The sequence below is a fragment of the Pongo abelii genome, chromosome 6, assembly GCF_028885655.2.
Source record: "Pongo abelii isolate AG06213 chromosome 6, NHGRI_mPonAbe1-v2.0_pri, whole genome shotgun sequence".
Classification (NCBI taxonomy): domain Eukaryota; kingdom Metazoa; phylum Chordata; class Mammalia; order Primates; family Hominidae; genus Pongo; species Pongo abelii.
Genome location: NC_071991.2, coordinates 41,082,413 through 41,107,895, shown reverse-complemented (window position 1 = coordinate 41,107,895; position 25,483 = coordinate 41,082,413). Strand labels below are relative to the sequence as shown.

Genomic DNA, 25,483 nt, shown 5'->3' with positions numbered 1-25,483 from the left:
GAGCCTAATGCAGAGACAGGGATGTAAAACTGCTTTTTCTCTGACGTGAGCCTTTGTTCTGTACATGATAATCAAGAACCAGAAGTTGCTCCTATGCTCTCAAAGCAGTGATTCACAATTGCATGACAGAGCCCCCTGGGTTCCACACCACCTCTGTGGGGAGAGGGCAGGCACTCACACTTTTAAAATGTCCCTTAGGTGATTTCAATTTGCAGTCGGGGCTGAGAACCGGTGTCCTGAACTCTCTCAGTTTATTTGGGAGACTCCCAAAATGTGTATTTGCAGAGCCCCCTTTTGGGGAGAGTGCTGTTGGATGCTCCTGGAAGATTATGGCAGCTCTCTAAGGAACGTAGCCATAGTCCACGCCTACCACTCTTGGTCACAAGGGCAGAAGAAGGGAGGAGGGGTCTGCTGGGAGGTCAGGACTTCTTTGAGATGATCTGTCCAGTTGGGTGCAGCACAGCCACCATGGGCTCACCCAGAGTGCTCAGGGGATACAGCACTGGCTGGGCCATGGAGAGACGCTGTGTAAAAGGGAGCTGTCAGCCCCCTTGTACTTCCAGAACCTGAAGAGTTTCAGAATCCAGCCTGGGGGCAGTGGGGTGACATTTCCCTTCCTGTTGGCTGGAGGGTGAGCCGGTATCACTCCACTCATGGTGGTTCTCTTTACAGCTGACTTATCCTAACTCAGAACTGCTGACACTTTACACTTTGTAAACCTATGTTTTTTACATTATTCCTTGTGATTCTTTTTTTCCTAATAACTCGTTCACCAGGAAAAATCCCAGAGGCTCTCAGCTCTATTCTGAGAAATAGGTCAAACAACTGAAACCCTACGAGTAAAGCAGAGAGGCGTGTCAAACCAGATTGCCAAGACAGCTCAGTCGTTTTCCCTGTGAGCTCCTGCTCCATCCCCCTACCTCCGTTCTCCTTCTGTTGAGGCACAAGGGCTGGGTTTGGTGGGTGAGGTCCCCAGCTATAATTACTGACGTCAGCTCTGCAGTCCCAAGGAATCCACTCTCCTGTTATCAGAGCTGTGGGCAATTAGAAATGCCCAGTGCCACACCAGAACCCTGGGCTAAAAGTCAGAACCTGAAGAAGCCAAACTGGTGCTTGGGATAGGGGGGGGCGGACTCAAGAAAGAGAAGACTGAGGGATGGGCTCATGAGCTCCAGCCCCTGAGACTGCCACTCCCTGGCTCCCAGAAACTGCTAGATCTAGATATAATGGGCTCAGATGAGGAGACAATGAAAATGTGCTAAGGACCAAGAGGGGCACAGAAAGGCCCCTGAACCCTTGGGTGGGCACGAATGGAGGTGCGAATGGCACCAGAGGCTGTTCTGAGAGATGTGCCCGCCAGTCAGCCAGGGCCAGAGACAGGCAGAAGGGGCCCCCAGGCAGACAGCAGCATGGAAGAAGCCATGGCCTCCAAAGTGTGTATGTGGCGGGGCGAGGGTGTGGTTGACAAAATGACAGGAGACCAGGACCAAGGTCATCTTGGCTCTTGTACAGCCCTGACTCATCAGTGCTCATAAAGCTGCAATCTGGTGAAATTTTGTTGGAGTCTTAGAAGAAATCAGGATAGGTTTATGGCCAAATCATTTTATTAGTGACTCAGAAAGAGTATTTTCCCTTTTACTGGGCTAATACACCACACCTGAGGAGTTGGGGTAGCTACCAGATGAGGTTTATATTGTATAAACTGCACACCACCACCAGTTCTGCTAGGTGCTGTTTCAGTAAATTAAGATAATATCGATGAGAAGATGCTGTTTTACATACCATTAAGAAGGAAAACTGGCTGCAAATTATCTTAAGGTACCATTGATTGATTAAAAGATGAATCCTGATCTGACATGTTAAAATGTTTGAGACTGATGCAGAAGGCAGTTTCCTCTCCACAAACCTCATGGGTGTGCAGAATGGTGTAGACACAGAGATGGATGCCTCACTTATCTCACGCACAGACTGGCTTTTCCACCACGGGGCAGGCACTGTGTAAGCACCTTCCATTCCTACACAGGTGCTAGTAGGGGGAACTAAGGCTTGGAGAAGCCAAGTAACTTTGCTAAGGGTCATATAATTAGTAGGAAGTAAGGCTGAGGTTCAAAACCAGGCTGGACATCCAACATGCTGAAGCAAGCTACACCTCATCTCACAAGAGAGGTGAAGACACGCTTGTTCCTTGTCCCAAGCACTCTTCAGGCCCATTTCCAAGATGGTACTTGCTTGGTTTGACATTTTGATCAAACAGGACCCCTTGTGAGCACACGGCCATACTCTGGTGAGCAGCCTGCTGCCCTGTCCACCTTTCTGGGTGGCTCTCTCTCTACTAAGCTTGGCTCCAAGGACATGACTGTCCAGTAGCCCCATGGCAAGTTCTGGAGCTTCTCAGAGTGAGCATTTCATTCTCAGAGTGAGCTCAAGGTGAGCATTTTGAGCTCCAGATATGAAAGGGAAGTCCTGGGTGCTGTGTTCATTGGAATCCTAAGAGCAGCACTGACTGGAGGGCTAAAGGCAAGGCCCATCCACAGTTCACAGACTTGAAACATCAACCCTTCAAAAAGGGTGGAAGGAGGCTGGGTGCGGTGGCTCACTCCTGTAATCCCAGCACTTTGGGAGGCTGAGGCAGGCGGATCACTTGAGGCCAGGAGTTCGAGACCAGCCTGGCCAACGTGGTGAAACCCTGTCTGTACTAAAAATACAAAAATTATTTGTATTTTTGTGATGGTGGGCGCCTGTAGTCCCAGCTACTTGGGAGGATGAGAATCACTGGAACCCAGGAGGTGGAGGTTGCAGTGAGATCACGCAACTGCACTCCAGCCCAGGCAACAGAGCAGGAAAATGAAAAAAGGGAAAGGTTTTCCTAAACTTATTACCAAGAGACCAGGTTTACAGAGAACCAGGCTCCTGGAACGCAGGAGGCAACAGTTTGGATGTCCCGGGAGCAGCAGGTGGAGCATCTGGGGAATCCAGAAACCCACGGCAGGCAGGCTGCCAGGCATCTCCAGAAGAGGGACCAGGAAGCCTTTTGTTCAAGAAAGGATTCCAGTCTAGAAGGCTGGTGAGCTCCTGAGAGCTAAAGGCTCCCTTGCTGTGTCTAGTGAAAGGAGGACAAGAAACATGGTAGGAGCTCTTGGGGAAGGGCCTTGTTTCTCTGAAGTCAAGAAACACAAAGAGAAAGAGGCTCCAAGGTCTAAGCAAGGCCCAGAGATCAAGCAGAGCTTCCTAGAGCTGGTGAAAGGGCTCAGGTGGGGTTCTGAGGCCCAGTGAGGTGACACTGGCCTCTGGGAAGGGCCAGCACAGGCAAGGACTCCAGCGGGAGAACTGACAGGGCAGAAGTCCCAAGTCCTTGGCCAAGCCTCTGGTTCGAATGGTGGCAAGTGGGCTGTGGATGAGGTCGGGGAGGATGTCAGAGGAGGCGCTGGCACTGACATGGCTGCCCAGGGGTGAGCCCAGAAGCCATGGGAGTCTGGAGAGGATGAGAGGAAGAGATGCAGGGCTGGGCGTGACAGCACCACCCTTCATCCGCTCCAGCTCTGCCCATCCAGGTGTGAACTCTGGGGCAGGGGATTACCTGCTCTAGGCTTCCTTTTCCTCAACTGTGAAATGGGGTGACAGTGGAAAGACCTCAGAGTTACTGTGAAGGTATTTAGTTTTAATCCCCAGTAACAGCCTGAAGAATGGCACCTGCCTTAAAGAGAGGGAACAGGATGGCTTTTTTAAGTGGCGCATCTCTGTGCTATCTACCATTCCAGATACTGCCTGTACCGTACCCCCTCCTCAGACAGATGCTGCTATCCTCTTTGAGAAACAGGAGAATTAAGGCACAGAGAGGCAGAACCTGCCCATTACTATCACTTGTGCATTCATTCATTCAACAGACATTTATTAAGCGTCTACAATGTGCCAGGCCCTGGGGACACAGAGCTGGAGAATGTACAGTCCCTGCCCTCAAGGAGCTCAGTCTGGGGGACAGACATGTAAACACATGAGTTACAACGCGCTGCGTGAAGTGTGTGGCAGAGGTATAACAAAGTGCTGTGGGGGCACAACAGAGCGACCAATGAACTCTTCCTGGGCAGGGGTCAGGGAAGCCTTCACAGATCAGTCAATAAATATGGTGCCATGGGAGTGCCTTGCACACCACGGGCACTCACATCTCGAATGCTGGTCCACTGGAGGCCCTTGGGTTGGGCGGGAGCAAGGCCTACTTCTGCTTCCTCAGGACAACTTCCCCATCTCTGTCCTGGGACCACCTGCCGGCCTGGGCCTGCAGTGACTGAGGACGCTGCTCCCACTCCAGGGGCCAGTGACAGAGAGCAGCTATACAGAGGGCCCACCCCGCAGGATCCTTGACAGGAGCTGCGACAGAACAAACTGCTGCTTGTCTCCCTACCCTGGGGGCTGTGATATTCCTGGTAACATCTCTGAGCTGGTCTGTGAGGTCACTTCCTCTCTTAACACTGTTGAGGAGACTCCAAACCCTCTGTCTTTTGCTTGTCTTCTCATGTCGATTGGGCACCAGCCATTCTCAGGCACCAGGGCACAGCCCCACACGGGTGCCCCATCAGACAGGGCTGCCCACAGCAGCCTCCTACACCTGAACTGGGTTTCTCTGCACACTCACAGCCGTCTCACCAGCTCAATGAGCTGCTGGATGTTTTTGTTTTGGTTCGACAGGCCGTTCCTGATGTTTTCGAGTAGGCATCTCTTCAATTCAAATATGGCTTCGCTGTAGGCCAAGCTCACTGCGGCCATGGGAGGTGCTCCGTGCCACAGGCCAGGGATGTGCCAGATGTGCTGCTTCTCAGGGTCGCAGAAGGCCAGGCCTGCCAGTGCCCGGAAGCCGTCGCCCTGTTTCTCCATCTGGGCTGCAGCCCTGCTCAGGTCACCAGGTGGATCTAGGAGCTGTCTCTTGTCTCTGGGCCTGGGGCCGGGAACAGATACATCATGAAGGTTCTGGTATACAAACTGGTAGTTGGGCATGTGCCCCGTTTTTTCTAACCTCAGAAATGCATGCAGAATAGCTGCTGGAATGTCCTTGGTTTCAGCTAGGCTGATCACGGTGACATTGCTCAGTCCCATGAGCAGAGTGGCCAAGGAAGCCTCCAGCTCAAACCTGTCCCCAGCTGACATCAAGGCCCCACCTATCAAGCCCCCGGAGTCTATCACCAGGATGTGGTCACAGCCCAGGTCCTGGCTGAAGCCCTCGGCCACTGTGATGAGCTGCATGAAGGCCCCTCGAGGACTGCAGCTCTTCCCTGTGGCAAACCGCAGCCCAAACATAGTGTTGAGGAGTGTGGACTTGCCCGTGCCTGGCACCCCGACGGTTGACAGAACCACCAGCCTTGACCGTCTCTCCAGTCGGACGTGCAGCTCCTTCAGGAGCCCCGTGACCCAGCGGACGGGCATGCTCAGGGTGCTCCCATCGATTAGCTCCAGAGGCAGCCCTGTCAGCAGCAGCTCCGAGGCCAAGCCTGGGAAGTGGGCAAAACGCCTCTGGCCTGCCGGCAGCCTCCCCGCCTCCACAAGACAGCTCTCGGCCTCATAAAACTGTCCCATCTCCCGCAAGAAGTGTTCCACCCCTAGGGGCTCAGGCCAGAGTGGCTCCCCCAAGTCTGTGGTGCCCCCGTGCTTTGGTCTCAGGGTGAGAAGTGTCTCCGGAGGCTGTCTCAGTCGCAGCTGGGCCACCCGTGCCAGGCCCCACTCCATCCACCTCAGGAAGTACTGCTTCTCACTCAAGGAGGGGCTGCTGATCCCCGAGATGAACTCCTGCACCCCCAAGGAGGGATCGTGGCCGTTCTGCTGCATTCGAAGTTCTAGCAGCCGCCGCCTCAGCTCAGCCCTGTGCTTCTCAGGGGGGTCCACGGCCCACTGGAGCTGGCAGAACTCCTTCTCCACTTGGGCTGCCTTTCTCCAGGGGTCCCCCTGCAGCCTCAGCTCGTCCCTTCTGTAGGCATCCGAGTCTTTGATTTTCCTGGTAATCCTCTCCATCCGGTCTTTCGCTTTCTGACACTCCTCACAGTCCTCGTCGACCTTTAGGCCCAGCTTGCGGGCTGCGTGCGCCATGTCCTCCACAGATACCCGCCTGCAGGGTGCCCGCAGCACATTCCCAACAATGGCCCGGATCCTCTTCACGAAGCTGTCGCTGTCAGTGCTGCTGACCTTTACCAGGACATGCGAGTGGTCTATTTTCAGCACAGGAATTAACTTATTCAGAAATCTTAGGTTTGTGTTGCGCTTCCCACGGTAGGGACTCAGGATGAAGTAGTATTTTGTGGTTGACTCCTTCATGGAGTACAGCAATTTGTATTCCTTCTTACTGATATTGTCAGTCAATATAAACACAGCGGAGGAGATTTCTGTCAAGAGCTTAAACTGCAGCCAGTGAGACCCGATGTCACCTCTCAGGTTCAGAAAGGCCACAGGTTCTGGGAAAATGTCCAAGTCCTCCCTTCCGCTGGGAAAAAACCAGGAAATTTCTACCAACCCATCCGAAATCTCCCGGGCATTGGTGCCCAAGTTGAGGTCCCGATGCCAGAAGCAGTCCCACTGCCTGTGGCCCGGGCTGAGGACGGCGTTGAGAAGCTGGGACTTGGAGTTGCTACTGACGTCCATGCGCACGAAGGCGAAGGCGGGCGCCCTGGATAAGACCACACTGTCTTCCCGGAAGCTCCCCACGCCCCTTGGGGGCTGGGACCACCATGTCCTCATGATGCCCCGCATGGCCCACAGCAGAAATGTATGGTAGTGGTTCTCCGAGTCAGGCAACACGAGCGGGAGTGCAAACTGGCAGAGGGCCATTTTCAACGCTATTTCTTGTTGCAGGAAACTGTCTGAGGAGAGCAGCAGGGCACAGAGAAGGTCCAAGGGGTTCACTGGCGTATCAGGGGTGGGCAGCTCAGAAAACGAATAAATGTCGGCAGCAAGGTCATCAGCTGGGTCCCAGTAGATGATCTCCTCTTCCATCTGGCTCTCCTTCTCCACAGGCCTGGCATCTGGAAGCACGTCCAGCACCATGGTGGTATTCCTGGCATCAGCATTGAGGGCCTGCAGCTTCCTGAGGAAATTCCAGGGCAAGTCTTTGGGAACCTGAGGGGCCCAGTTCTTCATACTGTCAAAACTGATCTGCAGAGAGTCCTGGAGGCTGAGCTTCTGGACCTGGTACGTCTCTAGGCCCAAAAGTGACAGCATTTCTTGAAGCCTGCTTCTCTCCACTGTGGAAAGAAATGAAGACATAAGTGCTCACCCTGTGTTTCTAAGCTAGGGGCCAGGGAAGAGCTGGTGAGGGAGAGCCCAGCAGGATGGGGAGAGTGACGACCCCATTGAGAGAGCAGAGTACAGGCACAGGAGGCTCAGGGTGTGCTCAAGGCTGACCTGAGATCAAGGCAGGGCTGGAACCCTGACATCAAGGTACAATAGGTACCAACCTAACCACAGATATATGTGACATTAAACAAAAGAAAGAACAGAAATAGAGAAGCTACATTTAACAACTAGAAGAGTTCTTGCAAAAGCCAGATTTCTGGTCTTTCTAGAAACCTGTAAAATCTAACACTGAGCTCAAAATTAATTGGCTACAGTGAGCAGCACATGACTCCTAGAAGCTGAATGCAGGCCTCATCTCCCCACTGTGTCGCTTCTGTGGGCTACTCAGAGTCACCGGGAAGTTCCCACAGGAGTCATAATCACTGAATCACTCTCTGGCTTTCTAGTTAATGTTTTTTTTTCTCTCTAGAAATAAGAGAATATTTTAAAGGAACTAGAAAGAAATTACTAAGCATAAAGAGTCAGCAATTATAGCTAAACAACCATTTTGCAAACCTGAAATCAATAATGCAGGTTTTTTTTTTTTTTCCTCTCCCCTTTCTTTTTTTTTAGACAGGGTCTTACTCTGTTACCCAGGCTGTACTGCAGTGGCATGATTTCAGTTCACTGTAGCCTAAACCTCCTGGGCTCAAGAGATCCTCCCACCTCTGCCTCCCAAGTAGCTGGAACTACTGGTGTGTGCCACCACACCCAGCTCATCCTTGCATTTTTTTGTAGAGATAGGTTTTTGCCATGTTGCCCAGGCTGGTCTCGAACCCAAACTCAAGCAATCCACCTGCCTAGGCCTCTCAAAGTGCTGGGATTACAGGTGTGAGCCATGGTGCCTGGCTTTAATGCAGTTTTTAATTTTAAATGTATTAAAATATTCAGTGCAGACTGTTAGTAAGTGAGCACTTACTTGTGCAGATACTCAAATATCACCCTATACAATATAAAATCTCATAAGCTAGATGCTTGGAACAGTATTGCTACCTCTGAAGATTCCATTCACCATCCCAGGTCTTGGTCCAGCACCTTACTGATGTTCATGCTGCATATAATTAGTTGTCTTAAAATTTGTTGTTGTTGTTTGAGGCAGTGTCTCACTCTGTCACCCAGGCTGGAAGGCAGTGGTGTGATCACAGCTCATTGCAGCCTTGACCTCCCAGGCTCAAGTGATCCACTCATCTCAGGTTCTGAGGAGCTGGGACTACAGGTGCACAAGACGCTTGGCTAGTTTTTGTATGTTTTGTAGAGACGGGATTTTGCCATATTGCTCAGGCTGGTCTTGAACTCTCTGGCTCAAGTGATCTGCCTGCCTCAGCCTCCCAAAGTGCTGGGAGTGAGGCACCGCGCTGAGTCACTTTAAATGTTAATGCATGAAACAAATACAAATTCCACTGCCCTGCAGCATTTTTTCCAGTTCCTTTCTTGAGAGAGGAAGCAACGTGTATGATGCTACTTTGATGCTTAGATAAACCATGAAAGGAAACACTGGGTGACCCAGCCCTCTGCCTGTTTCCCAAGAAGGTCAAGTGATGGATTCAAGACCACTTCCCATACGACCAGCAGGACTCACAGTGCTGGACACTCTGCTCAGAGAGTTCCACAGGCATTCTGGCCACAGGACTGCCCCACAGAACATTAGGGGACCTATGAACTTGTTACAAAAACAAAAGAACTACATGGGAAGAGTCACACTGTGCCAAAATAGGTGTTACTCAGGTTTCCTAGCTTTGCCTGAATGAAACTAGGAACATTGTTCTTCTTGTCTAGACATAGAATAACTTTTTATTTTTTAAGTAGCATGGTAGTAAAAGGCAATGGGGAAAAGACAAACAAAACACTCCTGCCCAGTGTGTGTCCCTTGGCAGGTTGTTTGGAAGCTCTGGGCCCAGTATCCTGATCTGCAAATGAAGGCGTTGGACCAGATAAATCATTTTCAAACTGGGCTGTACATTAGAATCAATCACTTCAGGAACTTGTTAAAAAATGAAACATCTCTGGGTTTCACCTCCAAACATGCTAACTTATTACAGGCAGTGAGTATGTTGGGTGATGGGAGGGGGGGCCTGGTTACTCTATGTGGGTAGCAAGCTTCCCAGAGTTTCTTTTTTTTTTTTTAGCAATATCGTTAACAATGTATAAAGGGTTAATGAAGTAGGGCATCCTAAACCTGAGTGCTCTGCCTCCCCAGGTGGAACTGCCGGCCTAGATGTCAGGTGTTGGAACTGCCGGCCTAGATGATAACCCCCTTTCATAGAACAGAGAGAAAAGGCAGAGAAAATGCTTACCTGTTGGAAAATCATTGTCCTGAGCCTCATTCGTACCATCTATGGAAAAAGCAATGGAAAATGAAGTGTGAATCAAATAATGCACCCTTGGCTGACACAAATTAATTGAAGCTAAACCTAGAACCCTTCTTTCTCACCAAGATGGCAACTTCTCCCAATTGTTCTAAATATAAAATCCCGGTTACCTGTCACTTTACCCACTCCCCCTCTCCCCAGTCCAATCTGTTGCCAAATCCTGTAGTTTCTACCTCCATAACGGAACTCGCAATCATCTCCTTCCATTTCTCTCCATTCCAAATCTAGAAGAAAAAAGAAACCAAATACATTTAGTTTCATCAGCAAGTTAGAACCTTTCTGTCAAAAATTTCAAGTGCTCATGCCTGTAACCCCAGCACTTTAGGAGGCGGAACAGGAGGAGTGCTTGAGTCCAGGAGTTTGAGACCAGCCTGGGCAACAAAGCAAGACCCTGTGTCTACAAAGACTTTTTTAAAAAAATTAGGCCAGGCATGGTGGCTCATATGCCTGTAATCCCAGCACTTTGGGAGCCCAAGGCAGGAAAATCACTTGAGGTCAGGAGTTTGAGACCAGCCAGCCTGGCCAACATGGCGAAAAACCATCTCTACTAAAAATACAAAAATTAGCTGGGCGTGGTGGCGCATGCCTGTAATTCCAGCTTGGAATTACTTGGGAGGCTGAGACAAAAGAATTGCTTGAACCCTGGAGGCGGGGGTTGCAGTGAGCTGAGATCATGCCACTGCACTCCAGCCTGGGCGACAGAGTAAGGTTATCTCAAAAACAAACGAACAAACAAAAATTAGCTGGGCATGATGCCACGAGCCTGTGGTCCCAGCTGAGGCAGGAAGATTACTTGAGCCTGGGAGGTCAAGGCTGCAGTGAGCTGTGATTGCACCACTGCATTCCAGCCTGGGCATCAGAGCAAGACCCTGTCTCAAAAAGAAAAAAACACCAAACAACAACAAAAAATGTCAAGTGACAATATGGTGGCTGATGTTTTAGTGCTATTATTGGTTTCAGTTTTTCCTATGTAAATGTAATGTTTTACCAGCAAAAAATACATCAAAGGTAGTAATAGCTACACACAAGACACAGATTTGCTCTAGGATATATCTTTATAGAATTTTCTAAACTTTGGGAAAATAAAACATGAATAACCATAAAACTTACATAGATTAACCTTTGATTTTAGAAACTATTTAAAATGTAAGTTGACAGAAATTCCTTGACTATTTAAAAATTCAGCACCTATCAATGTTATTTTTATTCCAGCATAAGGAATTTTTGTAATCACTTAAAATTAAAATGTACATCAGAGCACAAATACACAGAGGTGAGGTGCGGGGGGAGGGACAGTGGGGAAGAGTTGTGACTTACAAGTGAACTGTTATTTGTCCAAAGTCTCCAAACATCATGAAATGTCCATCAACATTAACATCTTAATTACAAAATGTGTTTAATGTAGTGCTAGTCAGATATTTATGTATGAACGAAGACCTAAAACTCTAGATTTGCTTGCAAGCACACAATATAAAGGAACGAACAGGAGGCTTAGGAAGGAGGGAGCAAGACTTCTCAGTGCATGTTTTGACTATTTTGACTTTGATCCAAGAAAAAGTAACACCTAGGTTCCAAAATTTATATATATATATATATATATATATTTTTTTTTTTTTTGAGATGGAGTCTCGCTGTGTTGCCCAGGCTGGAGTGCAGTGGCACGATCTCAGCTCAGTGCAAGCTCTGCCTCCCGGGTTCACGCCATCCTCCTGCCTCAGCCTCCTGAGTAGCTGGGACTACAGGCGCCTGCCACCACACCCGGCTAATTTTTTTGTATTTTTAGTAGAGACAGGGTTTCACCGTGTTAGCCAGGATGGTCTCAATCTCCTGACCTTGTGATCCGCCTGCCTTGGCCTCACAAAGTGCTGGGATTACAGGTGTGAGCCAACGTGCCTAGCCCCAAAATTTATATTTTTAAGAGCTTATGAATCAAGATTCGGATATTTTCAGATTTATGTTTTCTCATGATTTCCATGTAATCAGGTAGATAAACCTAACATTTCAAACCGTCTTCTTTGATGATATCTCTGGGAGATGGACATGTGAAAAGCAGGAAAGAGAAAAAAAGAAAAAGAAAATGGGGTCCAGGAAGCATGAGAAGATCAGAGAAGGCACAAGATCCACACACATCAACCACAATGCCAAGCAGTCCAAAGATTACATTATTCAAGTGAGGAAAAGCCATCAGAACAAATTTTCCAAGGAACCCAAAATGCCCTAGGAGGACAGAAAATGGTTAGAGAAGAGAATGGGAAAGTCTAAAGATGCCAGAGATAGGGTTAGGGTGGTTCTGAGAGTAGTTTTAAGCTGGAGTCAGGAGTAACCTCCAGACCCAGAGAAAATAGGGCCTTGCTTGGTTAGGGGTGGGAAATAGCTCTGATGTGGATTTAATAGGTAGATAAGGTCAAGGATGCACAAAGTAGCCAAAGACTGAGGGTTACCAAACTAAGGAAACCACTGACTAGGGTTGGGAGAGAGCCTGATGTTCTGCAGCCATCAGCAGATTGTGGGGCAGGTGGAAGAGGAAGCAGCAGGGCTCCAGGCAAAGACACAAAACAGCAAACATGGGGGGCCACTGAGGGCTCAGCTCCATGAGCCGACGTCTCCACTATACTTCACATTGGGCAGGAAGTGACCTAAGGATGAGATAAGCTCTGACTCTGGGAGTACTGGGCTCACACAGAACACAGGGACAGAGGATAGGCCAGGCCCTACCACCATGGTGAGCCCAGGAAGAACTGTTATGAGCCCATTGTTGGAGAACTCCAAGTAAGGCCATTAAAACCATTTTCAGGCCAGGTGGGGTGGCTCATATCTGTAATCACAGCAATTTGGGAGGACAACGCAGGAGGATCGCTTGAGTTCAGAGTTCGAGACCAGCCTGGGCACAATAGCAAGACCCCCGTCTCTACAAAAAGTTTTTTAAAAAATTAGTAGGGTGCAGTGGCTCACACCTGTAGTCCTAGCTACTTGGGAGGCTGAGGTAGGAGAATCCCTTGAGGCCAGGAGGTCAAGGCTGCAGTGAGTTATGATGGCCACCACTGTACTCCGGCTTGAGTGATGGAGTGAGACAAAAATAGAATGAGCTATGAAGTAGAATCTTTAGAATTGAATAAGATAAATAAATTATATCGTGTGACTACATAAAGTATAAACCAGGCAAAGCTAATCTATCCTTTTAGAAGTCCAGATAATGACAGATGAGAGGTGAAGTAACTGGAAGGGACTTTGGGGGCATGGGTTTTCTTCAGCTTCTCGATCTGGTTTCTGGCTTACATAGGTAAGTTCATGTTTGTGAATATTTCTCAAGCTATTAATTGGAGTACTTTTCTGAATGCATAGTATACAACTTTTTTTTTTTTTTTTTAAAGACAGTCTTGCTCTGTCACCCAGGCTGGAGTGCAGTGGTACGATCCCGGCTCACAGAAACCTCCACCTCCCAGGTTCAAGCGATTCTCCTGCCTCAACCTCCCGAGTAGCTAAGACTACAGGCACCCACCATCCCTCCCAGCTGATTTTTGTACTTTTAGTAGAGACGGGGTTTCATCACGTTGGTCAGGCTGGTCTCAAACTCCTGGCCTCAAGTGATCTGCCTGTCTCAGCCTCCCAAAGTGCTGGGATAACAGGCATGAGCCAATGCACCTGGCCTGTATAGTATACTTTAATACAACTTGTTTTTAATCCTACAGGCTTCAAACCTCGCTTTAAGTCTTTAAAATGAAGCATATGCTCAAGAGGAACTCACATAACTCATGAAGAAGAACTAGAAAGAATAACCACTGGAGGTTTATTCAGTAGAGAGAGACACAGAGATCAAAGTTTGGGGAAGAACCAGAGTGTCTCTGTGCCTTGGTTTCCTCAAATGAAACAGGGATTGATAAGTATCTTAGAGGTCATTGTTAAAAGTAATTAAGACAATCTAGCTCACAATAAGCATCCAATAAGGCCATTCCCTCTCCTCGCCCCATCCCCATGCTTTCTTTCCCATTTGTCTAGAACAACACTCTCCAAGGGAACCTCCCAAGATGAAGTTCTCCATCTGCAATGTCCAAGCTGCAGCCACTCACCATGCAGGCTGCTGAGCAAACACAGCTAGAGTACTTAGGAGCTGAAGTTTTAATTCTGTTTAATTTTAAACAATGTGCCTAGTGGCTACTGTGTTGAATAGCATAATTCTAGATGTGGAGAAACTAAAGGGCTTTGGACAATTACTGCTTGATCCCAATTCTGCTATAAGCCTTGACCAACTGGCCAATAATCCCCATGGTGCCTACCTTCCAGAATTTAAGTTCCATGAAGGGCTTTGAGCCTTTTCATTTACTATTGTTTACAATATCGCAATGCTTACAACAATGTTAGTGCATGGTAAGTACTCAAAAAAATTTTGTTTGAATGAATAAAATAGTGATTTTTTCCATAGAGACGGTGTCTCACTACGTTGCACAGGTTGGTCTCAAATTCCTGGGTTCAAGCGATACTCTCGCCTTGGCCTCCCAAAGTACTGGGATTACAGGCGTGAGCCACTGTATCCAGCCTAAAATAAAACTTTATTAACCAAAACTTATTTGCATATTTTTGTGGATTTTTGTTTTTGCATAACTCTATTAATATCCAATAGAACACTTTTTTTTTTTTGGCAGTTAAAACATAGTTTATTTTTTTAGCACATTCATTTTAAGAAGAACCTAATTTATGAAAGATATATCTAAAATGAGTTACTGGCTGGGCACGGTGGCTCACGCCTGTAATCCCAACACTTTGGGAGGCTGAGGTGGGTGAATCACCTGAGGTCAGGAGTTTGAGACCAGCCTGGCCAACATGGTGAAACTCATCTCTACTAAAAATACAAAAAATTAGCCGTGCATGGTGGCGCATGCCTGTAATCCCAGCTATTTGGGAGGGTGAGGCAGGAGAATCACTTGAACCCATGAGGTGGAAGCTGCAGTGAGCCGAGATCACGCTACTGCCTTCCAGCCTGGGCAATAAAGGCGAAACTTGGTCTCAAAAAATAAAATAAAATATCAAATAAAATAATAAAAGAAAAGAAAATATAAAACAAAATAAAATGAGTTAGTAAGAGAACTAAAGATATCTGGAGTGTGGCCACCATACCTTAAAGGTGAATTTACAAAGGGTGGCGTTACAGCCCCACCCCCAAATCCTCAGAGAAAGAAAAACCAGCCGGTATGGACCATAACCAGGAAGACTACAAGCCCCAGTGTGCTCTGGGACAATCCCAATTTATACCTGTTTTCCCAACATTACATCCCTTTCACTCTCAGAAGTGCCCACTTTAGAAGATAAACTATACAGTCACCTTAACTATGACCTACAATGGCAGTTATGCTAAAATTGGGGTAATGTATTTCTGTTAAATTGTGTCATAATCACCTGTTTAACTGAATCCTCGGAACACTTATTCCATTTTCTAGAATAAAGTGTTGCCCATAAAAAAACAAACAAAAAACACTATTTTGAATATATGAGGAATGCTTAAAAGACCCTTAGATGGAATCTTCTTGTAAAAGGAAAAATAAAAGCCTTAAACTTATTTATTTTTGAGGTGCACAATCCCAAGTCCAGAGAGGGGCTGGAACCCAGAATCCCAAGGGGACAGGAGAAGGAGAAGTACTTCAGCTCCAGAGTGGGCCCACATCCAATTCATCCAACTTTACCTGCAATGGCCACAGCTGTTCGTCTCTCTGATGCTTTTATTTCTGGGGCTACTTCTCCCAAATCTGAATGCCTGAAACAATTTCAGAAGAAAATTATTATTAAAATAATGGAATACCACTTTCACCTATCAAACTGGCCGCATATAAAATCTCTTGGAGAGCTTTTAAAAACTATAAACCCTAGGTCACACCCCAGATCCATGAAACCAGAATCTCTGGGAGCTGGTCCTGGGTATCACTGCTTTTAAAAGTGCCCTCAATGATTCTGATATGCACCCACAGTTGAGAAACACTGGTCTAGAAAACCAGCACTCTCCAAAACTGCTGGCCAGAGCACAAATACAGTCATTCAGAAAGACAGAAAAATATACATACCCTTTGCCCAGTAATTCCACTTCTATCCTAAGGAAATAATTAAGATTTAGTTACAAAGATGTTGATGCCAGCTTTATATATAATAGTGAAAAACTGATGCCTTTTAAAATCAAACTGCAATAACGGAATTATGGTCGAATTCTGCAGCCATTAAAAAATACGCTATGGATTTCTTTTGTGGACAAAAAGATGCTGGATGAGACATTAGGGAAAGCTGTTATATTAATTAGTCGGGGGAAAGTCAGGCTACAGAAAAGTATACATAGTATGATTACAATTTAATAAAATTGTGTATGTTTATCTATAGGTATATATACACAACTCTAGAAGGATGTTCATCTGAAGTTAACACTGTGGTCTGGAAGGGGTGATCCTGAATTATTTTAAGTAGCTATGATAAGTGTAGTCTAATTAAGAATAAACTATTTTAGGCCTGGTGTGGTGGCTCACGCCTGCAATTCCAGCACTTTGGAAGGCTGAGGCGGGCGGATTACTTGAGGTCAGGAGTTCGAGACCAGCCTGGCCAACATGGTGAAACCCTGTCTCTACTAAAAATATAAAAATTAGCCAGGCCTAGTGGCAGGCGCCTGTAATCCCAGCTACTTGGGAGGCTAAGGCAGAAGAATCACTTGAACACAGGAGGCAGAGTTGCAGTGAGCCGAGATTGCACCACTGCACTCCAGCCTGGGTGATAAGAACAAAACTCCGTCTCAAAAAAAAAAAGAATAAACTATTTTAGATGTATCACAGAGTGAGCAAATGAGTAAATGTATTGATTCTGCCAGGAGCCAGGGTGCTAACTAACTGTTGAAGAAAGGACATACAAACATAGAATGGAGAGTTACAGCAGAACTTGCAGAGATGCAATGGAACTGGAGGCACTCATGTGAACTGTGATTTCTATATGCATGCTTATGTGCATATGTGTGTAAGTGTGTAGATGTAGATGTGCACACATATCTCTGTGTGTATACGAGTGTACACACGCATCTATTTCCTAACTGTCCACGGAAAGGGCCAAGAAGCAAAGACACTGTTGTGGCAATGGGCATACCTAGCACCCTTTAATACCTTCCACGCTAAAAGAAACGGACTCCTTGGAGATCCTGAATGATGGCTGGGGCAAAGAAAGAACAGGAGGAGCCTGAGCATCTTATTTCAGAAAGTAAGGAAATGCTCAAAAACGTGATGGGCACAAGAGCCAGACTGAGGAACTCTCACTGGTCAAATCTAGGACAATGTGAGCACAAACATAAACACAGTAACTGATTTAAAACCATCGAAAACCAGCATTATTGAGTCCACACGGATAATAAATACATGGGCAGAAAGAGAAGGCTCTCTTGCTCACATCAGAACATGAAATGTGGAGGGGGATGCTGCAGTCAGAATAGTATCATTTTAGAGCAGGGCGCAGTGACTCATGCCTGTAATTCCAACATCTGGGAGGCCAAAGCAAGGGGATCACTTGAGCCCAGGAGTTCAAGACTAGCCTGGGCAACATGGCAAAACCTCATCTCAACAAAAAATAATGAGCCACCGTACCCTATAGCCAGTAATTTTAAAAATTATAACACCAGCCAATCTGTCAACTCAGGCTCCAGCCCACTTCTAAGCCTTGCTAAGTTTCCTGTCTGTGCATCAGGCGGAGTCGGACCAAGATGGCAGAGAACAGCACTTCCAACAGCCCTACTCAGGGGCAAGGGAGCTCTCTGCAATGCAGTTTTTGAAAATTACTAATATCACTATATATTTTTTTCTGATTCCAGAAGTAAGATACATAAAAAATACAAGAAAGTATCATAAAAATGCTTTCCTGTCATATGTTTGAAAATTATACCCTATGTTAATCTGTCCTCTCCTCCTCTTAATCTACTCCCATTGCTCTAGCCCATTCTGTTAACAGAAGAGTAGCACATTCGCACACCCCAATTTACTCCCTGATGACCAGTGGCTGTTTAGTTTCATCTTCTTCTGGGGGCCCACCCTGGCCCTTAATTAGCATATTTACTGTACACACCCTACTTCCCTATTAACTTATAATCATGACCCTTTCCCCATATCCTTCACAATGCTGAAAAACATTCTACTTTTATTACTGGAAGCAATTTTTTTTTTTTTTTGAGATGGAGTCTTGCTTTGTCACCCAGATTGGAGTGCAGTGGCATGATCTTGGCTCACTGCAACCTCCATCTCCTGGGTTCATGAAATTCTCCTGCCTCAGCCTCCCAAGTAGCTGGGATTACAGGCATGTGCCACCACACCTGGCTAATTTTTATATTTTTAGTAGAGACAGGGTTTCACCATATTGGTCAGGCTGGTCTTGAACTCCTGACCTCAAGTGATCCACCCACCTCAGCCTCCCAAAGTGCTGGGATTACAGGTGTGAGCCACCACACCCAGCCACTGGAAGCAATTTTTTTTTTTTTTTTTTTTTTTTGAGACAGAGTCTCGCTCTGTCGCCCAGGCTGGAGTGCAGTGGCGTGATCTCGACTCACTGCAAGCTCTGCCTCCTGGGTTCACGCCATTCTCCTGCCTCAGCCTCCCGAGTAGCTGGGACTACAGGCACCCGCCACCACGCCTGGCTAATTTTTTGTATTTTTTAGTAGAGACGGGGTTTCACCGTGTTGGCCAGGATGGTCTCAATCTCCTGACCTCATGATCCACCCGCCTCGGCCTCCCAAAGTGTTGGGATTACAGGCGTGAACCACCGCGCCCGGCCATGGAAGCAATTTTTAAAAGGTAAATATTCTCTTGGTATTCAGAATACAGTCAGAACACAGGAAATAGCCAAGGTCCTCAAGCCCCCAGGGTGTGGTGTCAGACACTGCCTAGGGGCCACCTGCAGCAGCTGCTCACCTTCCCTCCTCTGGGCACTTCCCCACATAGACATCTCTCCAGGGCAGGGGTGACCTGATCGCCACGCTCAGGGTCCAGGGTGTCCACAGCTCCTTCTCACTAAGTTAGTCAGTAGACAGGCTGGTTTGTTGTCTGGCAGAAAGAATCAAGTCCCTGACCAACACCAGGGCAGCCATGCCATAAATGGCATGTGGCTGAACCCTACTTCCAGCAGGTCTGCTGATGGCCCACTGCTCATTCTGGAGGCCATCTGTCTTGCTGACCGTCTAGTCACAGAAGACAGCGCAGGGTTAACTTTCCTTGTCTTCTCATTTTTCCTTTTGTCGTTTCCTTCTTTTTTTTCTAACTGCCCAGCAGAATTATCTTAGGAGCTTTTCTGCTAAAACTTGGAGATTCTGATTTAGCAGACCTGGGCGTTCAGCACACAAGTAATTACCAACTAGGAGAAGTCACACCTTTGTTTTTCTGTTGACCTACCTCAGAATATGGCACTCCCTGGACAGTCCATCCATGCCCAGAATAGATAGGGCAAACCACGTGGGCAGAACCCAAGTTTTGCTCCAGATCAATCACTAATTTCTAGCAACAAAACTGGTACCTCTGCTGGGTGGTGCCCATAAAACAAGATGGCATAGGAAAACAATTCTGAACAAGGTGAGCACTAGACAAATACAGGTACAATTACTCACTGTATTATAATCAACAATATATTTTTAAATGTGGAGTCCTAATTAGGGAAAAGGAGTCAGGCTGGTGGGACCAAGGGAAAGCAAAGAGAAAGCACATAAGCTGTAAGTCTGCCTTTCTTCATGGTCCAGGACACATAATCCTCCTGCGTAAATAAGTCACAATCTTCCTGTGCCCAGCTATCATCAGACCCTCGGCTGATAGAAAAATGCAAATTAGCTCACTGCAACCTTGGCGTTATCAGTACTGCACATAGCTCTCTCCAGAAAACAGCACAAGCACCATCCTATAAAATCCACAGCAAGCCTTTGTCTCCTCACAGTCAGCTCCCTTCTTGCTGACTTGCCCACTGCTTTCTTGCAACGTCAATTTCATACTTGTGATTCTTATGCCTCAGCCATCCAAGTAGCTGGGATTACAGCATGTGCTACCACGCCTGGCTACTTTTTGTATTTTTTTCCCCCCGAGACAGAGTCTTGTTCTGTCTCCCAGGCTGGAGTGCAGTGGCGCGATCTCGGCTCACTGCTACCTACGCCCCCAGCTTCAAGCAATTCCCCTGCCTCAGCCTCCTGAGTAGCTGGGATTACAGCCGTGTGCCACCATGCCCAGCTAATTTTTGTATTTTTAGTAGAGATGAGGTTTCACCATGTTGGCCAGGCTGGTCTCAAACTCCTGACCTCATGATCAGGCCTGCCTTGGCCTCCCAAAGTGCTGGGATTACAGGTATAAGCCACTATGCCCAGCCTATTTTTTGTATTTTTTATAGAGACAGGGTTTCGCTATGTAGCCCAGGCTGGTCTCAAACTCCTGGGCTGATGCAATCCTCCTGCCTTGGCTTCCCAAAGTGTGGGGAATACAGGTGTGAGCCACTGCGCCCAGCCAATTTTTTTTTTTTTTGAGACGGAGTCTCACTCTGTTGCCTAGGCTGGAGTGCAGTGGCGCAATCTCGGCTCACTGCAACCTGTGCCTCCCAGGTTCAAGCGATTCTCCTGCCTCAGCCTCCTGACCTCATGATCTGCCCACCTCGGCCTCCCAAAGTACTGGGATTACAGGCATGAGCCACCGTGAACGGCCCCAATTTTTTTTTTTAACTCACCAGTTTGTGGTACCTTTGACAGGAACCACAGGAAACTAATACAGTGTATGTGTGGCTTGACAGCTACACCAACTTCCACCTCTGTCTTCACATGGCTTTCTCCCCTCTGGGTCTCTTCTCCACTTCTTGTAAGAATATCAGTCTTATTATATGTGAACCCACCCTAATCCACTGTGAACTCATTTTAACTAATCACATATAAGTTTTTAGAAATCACACCCTATCTCCAAAAAAGATCACAATCACAGGCACTGGGGGTTAGGACTTCAACATTCCTTCTAGGGGGACACAATTCAACATACGAGAAGATCTAAGCCAAAAATGGGGTGGGGGTGTCCCACCTCTAGAGAGTGACCACATGTTTAAGAAAAATTACAACTCCCTGAAGAAGAAAAGGAGAAATAAAGTGTTTCCCAGACAAGTAAAAACTGAGGGAATGCATCACCACTAGACTCGGCCTATAATAACTGTTTAGGGGAATGTTATATCCGAAAGCAAACAAATGGTATCTGCCACCAAGAAAAAACAGGAAAGTAAAACTGGACATTCCAGCCTGGGCAAGTGAACGAGACCCCTATCTCTACAAAAAAATAAAATAAAGCTAGGTATGATGGTTCACACCTATAATCCCAGCACTTTTGGGAGGCCAGTGTGGGAGGATCCCTTCATTCCAGGAGTTTGAGAGTGGCCTGGACAACATAGCAAGATGTCATCTCTCCAAAAATAATAATAATAAAAAAGCCAGGTGTGGTGGCAGGCTATAGTCCCAGCTACTCAGGAGGCTGAGGTGAGAGGATCACCTGAGCCCTTGGAAGGTCAAGGCTGCAGTGAACCATGACTGCACTGTTGCACTTGAGCCTAGAAGATAATGATTCTGTCTCGAAAAAAATATGTATTTTTTTAAAGTAAAATAAAATAAAAAAATTATCTGGGCATGGTGCATGCACCTGTAGTCCCAGCTACTCAGGAGGCTGAGGTAGGAGGATTGCTTGAGCCTGGGACATCCAGGCTACAGTAGGCAGTGACTGTACCATTGTGCTCCAACTAAACGGATTAAAATGAGACCCAACTCTATGTTGTCTACAAGAAACTCACTTCACCTATAAAGACACATACAGACTGAAAGTAAAAGGACAAAAAGGCTGGGTGCAGTGGCTCACGCCTATAATCCCAGCACTTTGGGAGGCCAAGGTGGGAGGATCACTTGAGGTCAGGAGTTCAAGACCAGCCTGGCCAACATGGTGAAACCCCATCTCTACTAAAAATACAAAAATTAGACGGGTGTGGTGGCGCATGCCTCTAATCCCAGCTACTTGGGAGGCTGAGGCAGGAGAATTGCTTGAACCCGGGAGGCGGAGGTTGCACTAAGCTGAGATCACACCACTGCACTCCAGCCTGGGTGACAGTGAGACTCCATCTCATACAAAAAGAAAAGAAAGTAAAGGGATGGAAAAAAAAAATTCCATGCAAATGGAAACCAAAAGCATGCAGGAGTAGCTATACTTAGACAAAATAGACTTTACATGGAAAAACAAAGACAAAGAAGGTCATTATATAATGATAAAGGGATCAATTCAGCAAGAGGATATAACAATTATAAATATATATGCATCTAATAGTGTAGCACCCAGATATATAAAACAAATATTAGAGCTAAAGAGAGAAACGCCAATACGATAATAGTTGGAGAATTCAATACCAATTTTCAGCACCGCAAATCATCTAGGCAGAAAATCAACAAAGCAACATCAGACTTAACTGCACTATAGACCAAATAGACCCAGACATTTACAGAACATTTTATCTAAAAGCTTCAAAATATACATTCTTCTCACCAGCACACAGAACACTCTCCAGGATAGATCCATGTAGTGGCCACAAAACAAATCAACAAATTTTTTAAATTTTTATTTAATTTTTTGAGACACTCTCGTTCTGTTGCCCAGGCTGATGTGCAGTAGCACCATCTGAGCTCACTGTAACCTCCACCACCAGGGCTCAAGCAATCCTCCCACCTCAGCCTCCCAAGTAGCTGAACTAACTACAGGTGCATGCCACCATGCCCAGCTAATTATTATTTTTTTTTTATTTTTTTTAGAGATGGGGTTTTGCTATGTTACCCAGGCTGGTGTCAAACTCCTGGACTCAAGCAATCTACCTGTCTTGGTCTCCCAAAGTGCTGTAATTACAGGTGTGAGCCACTGTGCCTGGCCAAAAAATTTTTTAAAAATCAAAATCATATCAAATGTCTTCTTAGATCACAAGGGAATAAAACTAGAAATCAATAATGGCAACTCTGTGGCCGGGCTTGGTGGCTCATGAATGTAATTATGACACTTTGGAAGGCTGAGGCAGGAGGATCGCTTGAGCTAGGAGTTTGAGAACAAGCCTAGGCAACAGAAGGAGACTTCACCTCTACAAAAAATTGGAACAATCAGCCAACCATGGTGGCTCACACCTGTAGTCCCAGCTACTTGAGAGGCTGAGGTGGGGAAATTGCTTGAGGCCAGGAGGTTGAAGCTGAGTAAGCTGTGATCACACCACTGCACTCCAGCCTGGGTGACAGAGAAAGACTCTGTCTCAAATTTAAACAAAAAAAAACATAGACAAAGGGACTATGTCAAACTAAAAGGCTTCTGCACAGCAAAGGAAACAGCCAACAGAGTGAAGAGACAACCTATAGAATGGGGGAAAATATTTGTACACTATTCATCCAATAAGGACTGATATCTAGAGTATACAAGGAACTCAAATAACTCAATAGCAAAAAATAATAATAATTTGACTGAAAAGTAGGCAAAGGATCAAACAGGCATCTCTCAAAAGACATATATATGGCCAAGAAATAAACGAAAAAATGCTCAACATCCCTAATCATCAAGGAAATGCAAATCAAAATCATAAAAAAAGATATGATATCCCAGTTAGAGTGGCTATTATCAAAAAAACCAGGCCAGGCTCAGTGGCTCACACCTGTAATCTCAGTACTTCTGGAGGCCAAGGTGGGTGGATTGTTTGAGTCCAGGAGTTCAAGACCAGCCTTGCCGGCACGGCAAAACCCTGTCTCTATAAAAATATAAAAATTAGCTGGGCGTGGTGGCACACACCTGTAGTCCCAGCTACTCAGGAGGCTGAGGCATGAGAATCCCTTGAACCCAGGAGGCAGAGGTTGCAGTGAGGTGAGATCATGGCACTGCGCTCCAGCCTGGATGACATGGCGAGACTCTGTCTCAAAAAACAAACAAACAAACAAACTAAAACCAATGCTGGTAAGGATGTGGAGTAAGGGAAATTCTTATACACTGTGGGAATGTAAGTTAGTACAACCTTTATGGAAAACCTTTACGGATGTTTCTCAAAAACTAAAAATAAAACTAGCATGTGATTCAGCAATCCCACTACTATTTGTCCAAAAGAAAGGAAATTTGTGTGTCAAAGGAATATCTGCACCCATGTTTAATATAGCACCATTCACAATAGCCAAGATAGGGAATCAATGTAACTGTCTATCAACATACAAACTGATAAAGAACATGTGGTATACATGTACAGGAATACTATTTAACCATAAAAAAGAATGGAATCATATCCTGTGTGGCAACACAGATGAGCCTGGAGAACCTTAAGTCAGGAACAAAAAGACAAATATTACATGTTCTCATTCACATGTGGGAGCTAAGAAAAAAACTGAGTGAATGGAAGTATAGAGTAGAATTGTGGTTATTAGAGACTGGAATGCATGGGAGAGGGGAGGATAGGGAGAAGTTGGTTAAGATACAAAATTACACCAGGCGCGGTGGCTCACATGGTCAGGAGTTTGAGACCAGCCTGACCAACATGGTGAAACCCCGTCTCTGCTAAAAATACAAAAATTAGCTGCGCGTGGTGGCACATGCCTGTAATCCCAGCTACTTAGGAGGCTGAGGTAGGAGAATTGCTTGACTCGGGAGGCGGAGATTGCAGTGAGCCGAGATTGCGCCATGGCACTCTAGCCTGGGTGACACAGCGAGACTCTGTCTCAAAAAAAAAAAAAAAAAAAAAAAAAGATACAAAATTACAGCTAGATAGGAGGAATGAGTTCTGGTGCCCTGCAATTCTGTAGGGTGAATATGGTTAACTACAATTTATTACATACTATAGTGTCAAAGAACTAGAAGACAAAACGGTTAGTATTGTGTAAGGTTCCCCATACAATGGAAAATAGGGCTTTAAAACACAGCCTTAATCCTCCAAGAGCTTACATTACCATTAGGTTGGAGAGAGAGGGGAACACTCACTGCACAAACACTAAACAAACAAAAAACACTACAAACACACATATACTAATCTATAAAATGAGGCTGATCATCCCTGACACACATGCCTCAGATGTGCTACAAGGATCCAAAGAGACTTACATACATCTTAAGCAAAGTTCTCTTGGATTTATCTACATATTTATTGTGGACTTATTATTTATTATTTATTGTAGATTTATCCACATATTTATTGTTCTCTTGAATTTATCCACATATTTATTGTTAGGAATCTTTCTAGGAATTTAGGATACATTAATGAGGACACAAAGGTTCTGCTCTTGGTTTACAATTCAACAAGGCAAGGGGATATTGGTAATCAACAATATCCCCTATATTTAAGAAGTGTAGGACTTGTAGCCCCAGCTACTGGGGAGGCTGAGGTGGGAGGATCACTTGAGCACAGGAGGTTGAGGCTGCAGTGAGCCGTGATCCTGTCACTGAACTCCAACCTGGGCAATGGAATGAGACTCTGTCTCAAAATAAATAAATAAATAAATAAATAAAAATTTAAAAGGCTATGCTAGAAGATGTTAAGTGCTACAGAGAAAACAAGGCACAGGTCAAGGTCAGGTGTGCTGAGAATCGTGGTGGGGAGGGCAGAGCAGGTTGGCTGGAGAAAGGGCCATGTTAGTACTGGTTTGGAAGGAGGTGAAGGCAGGAGCTATATGACTACCAGGGGAAGACTGCTGCAGGCATAGCCGGGGCAAAGGCCCTAACATACCCAGGGACCAACAGGGAGGCCCGAGTGGCTTGAGCAAGAGAGTGATCAGTGAGTAGGAGAAGGCAGCAGGAGAAGCTAGAGAAGATTGAACT

General features: G+C 46.2%; 1 protein-coding gene across 7 annotated transcripts in view; it reads right to left on the bottom strand.

Moving 5' to 3' along the window:
• Positions 1–3,861: 3,861 nt before the first annotated feature.
• URGCP (upregulator of cell proliferation) overlaps positions 3,862–25,483 on the bottom strand; it is a 50,357-nt gene continuing 28,735 nt past the window's right edge. For 2 of the 7 annotated variants that reach the window (XM_054559056.2, XM_054559057.2), the window contains exons 2-6: positions 15,731–15,757; positions 15,356–15,426; positions 9,854–9,904; positions 9,606–9,644; positions 3,873–7,220 (exon numbers count right to left, since the gene is read on the bottom strand). In XM_054559056.2, the coding sequence (XP_054415031.1) occupies positions 4,627–7,220; positions 9,606–9,644; positions 9,854–9,887 (2,667 nt within the window). In that variant the 5' untranslated portion in view covers positions 9,888–9,904; positions 15,356–15,426; positions 15,731–15,757 and the 3' untranslated portion in view covers positions 3,873–4,626. 7 annotated transcript variants of the gene reach the window in all.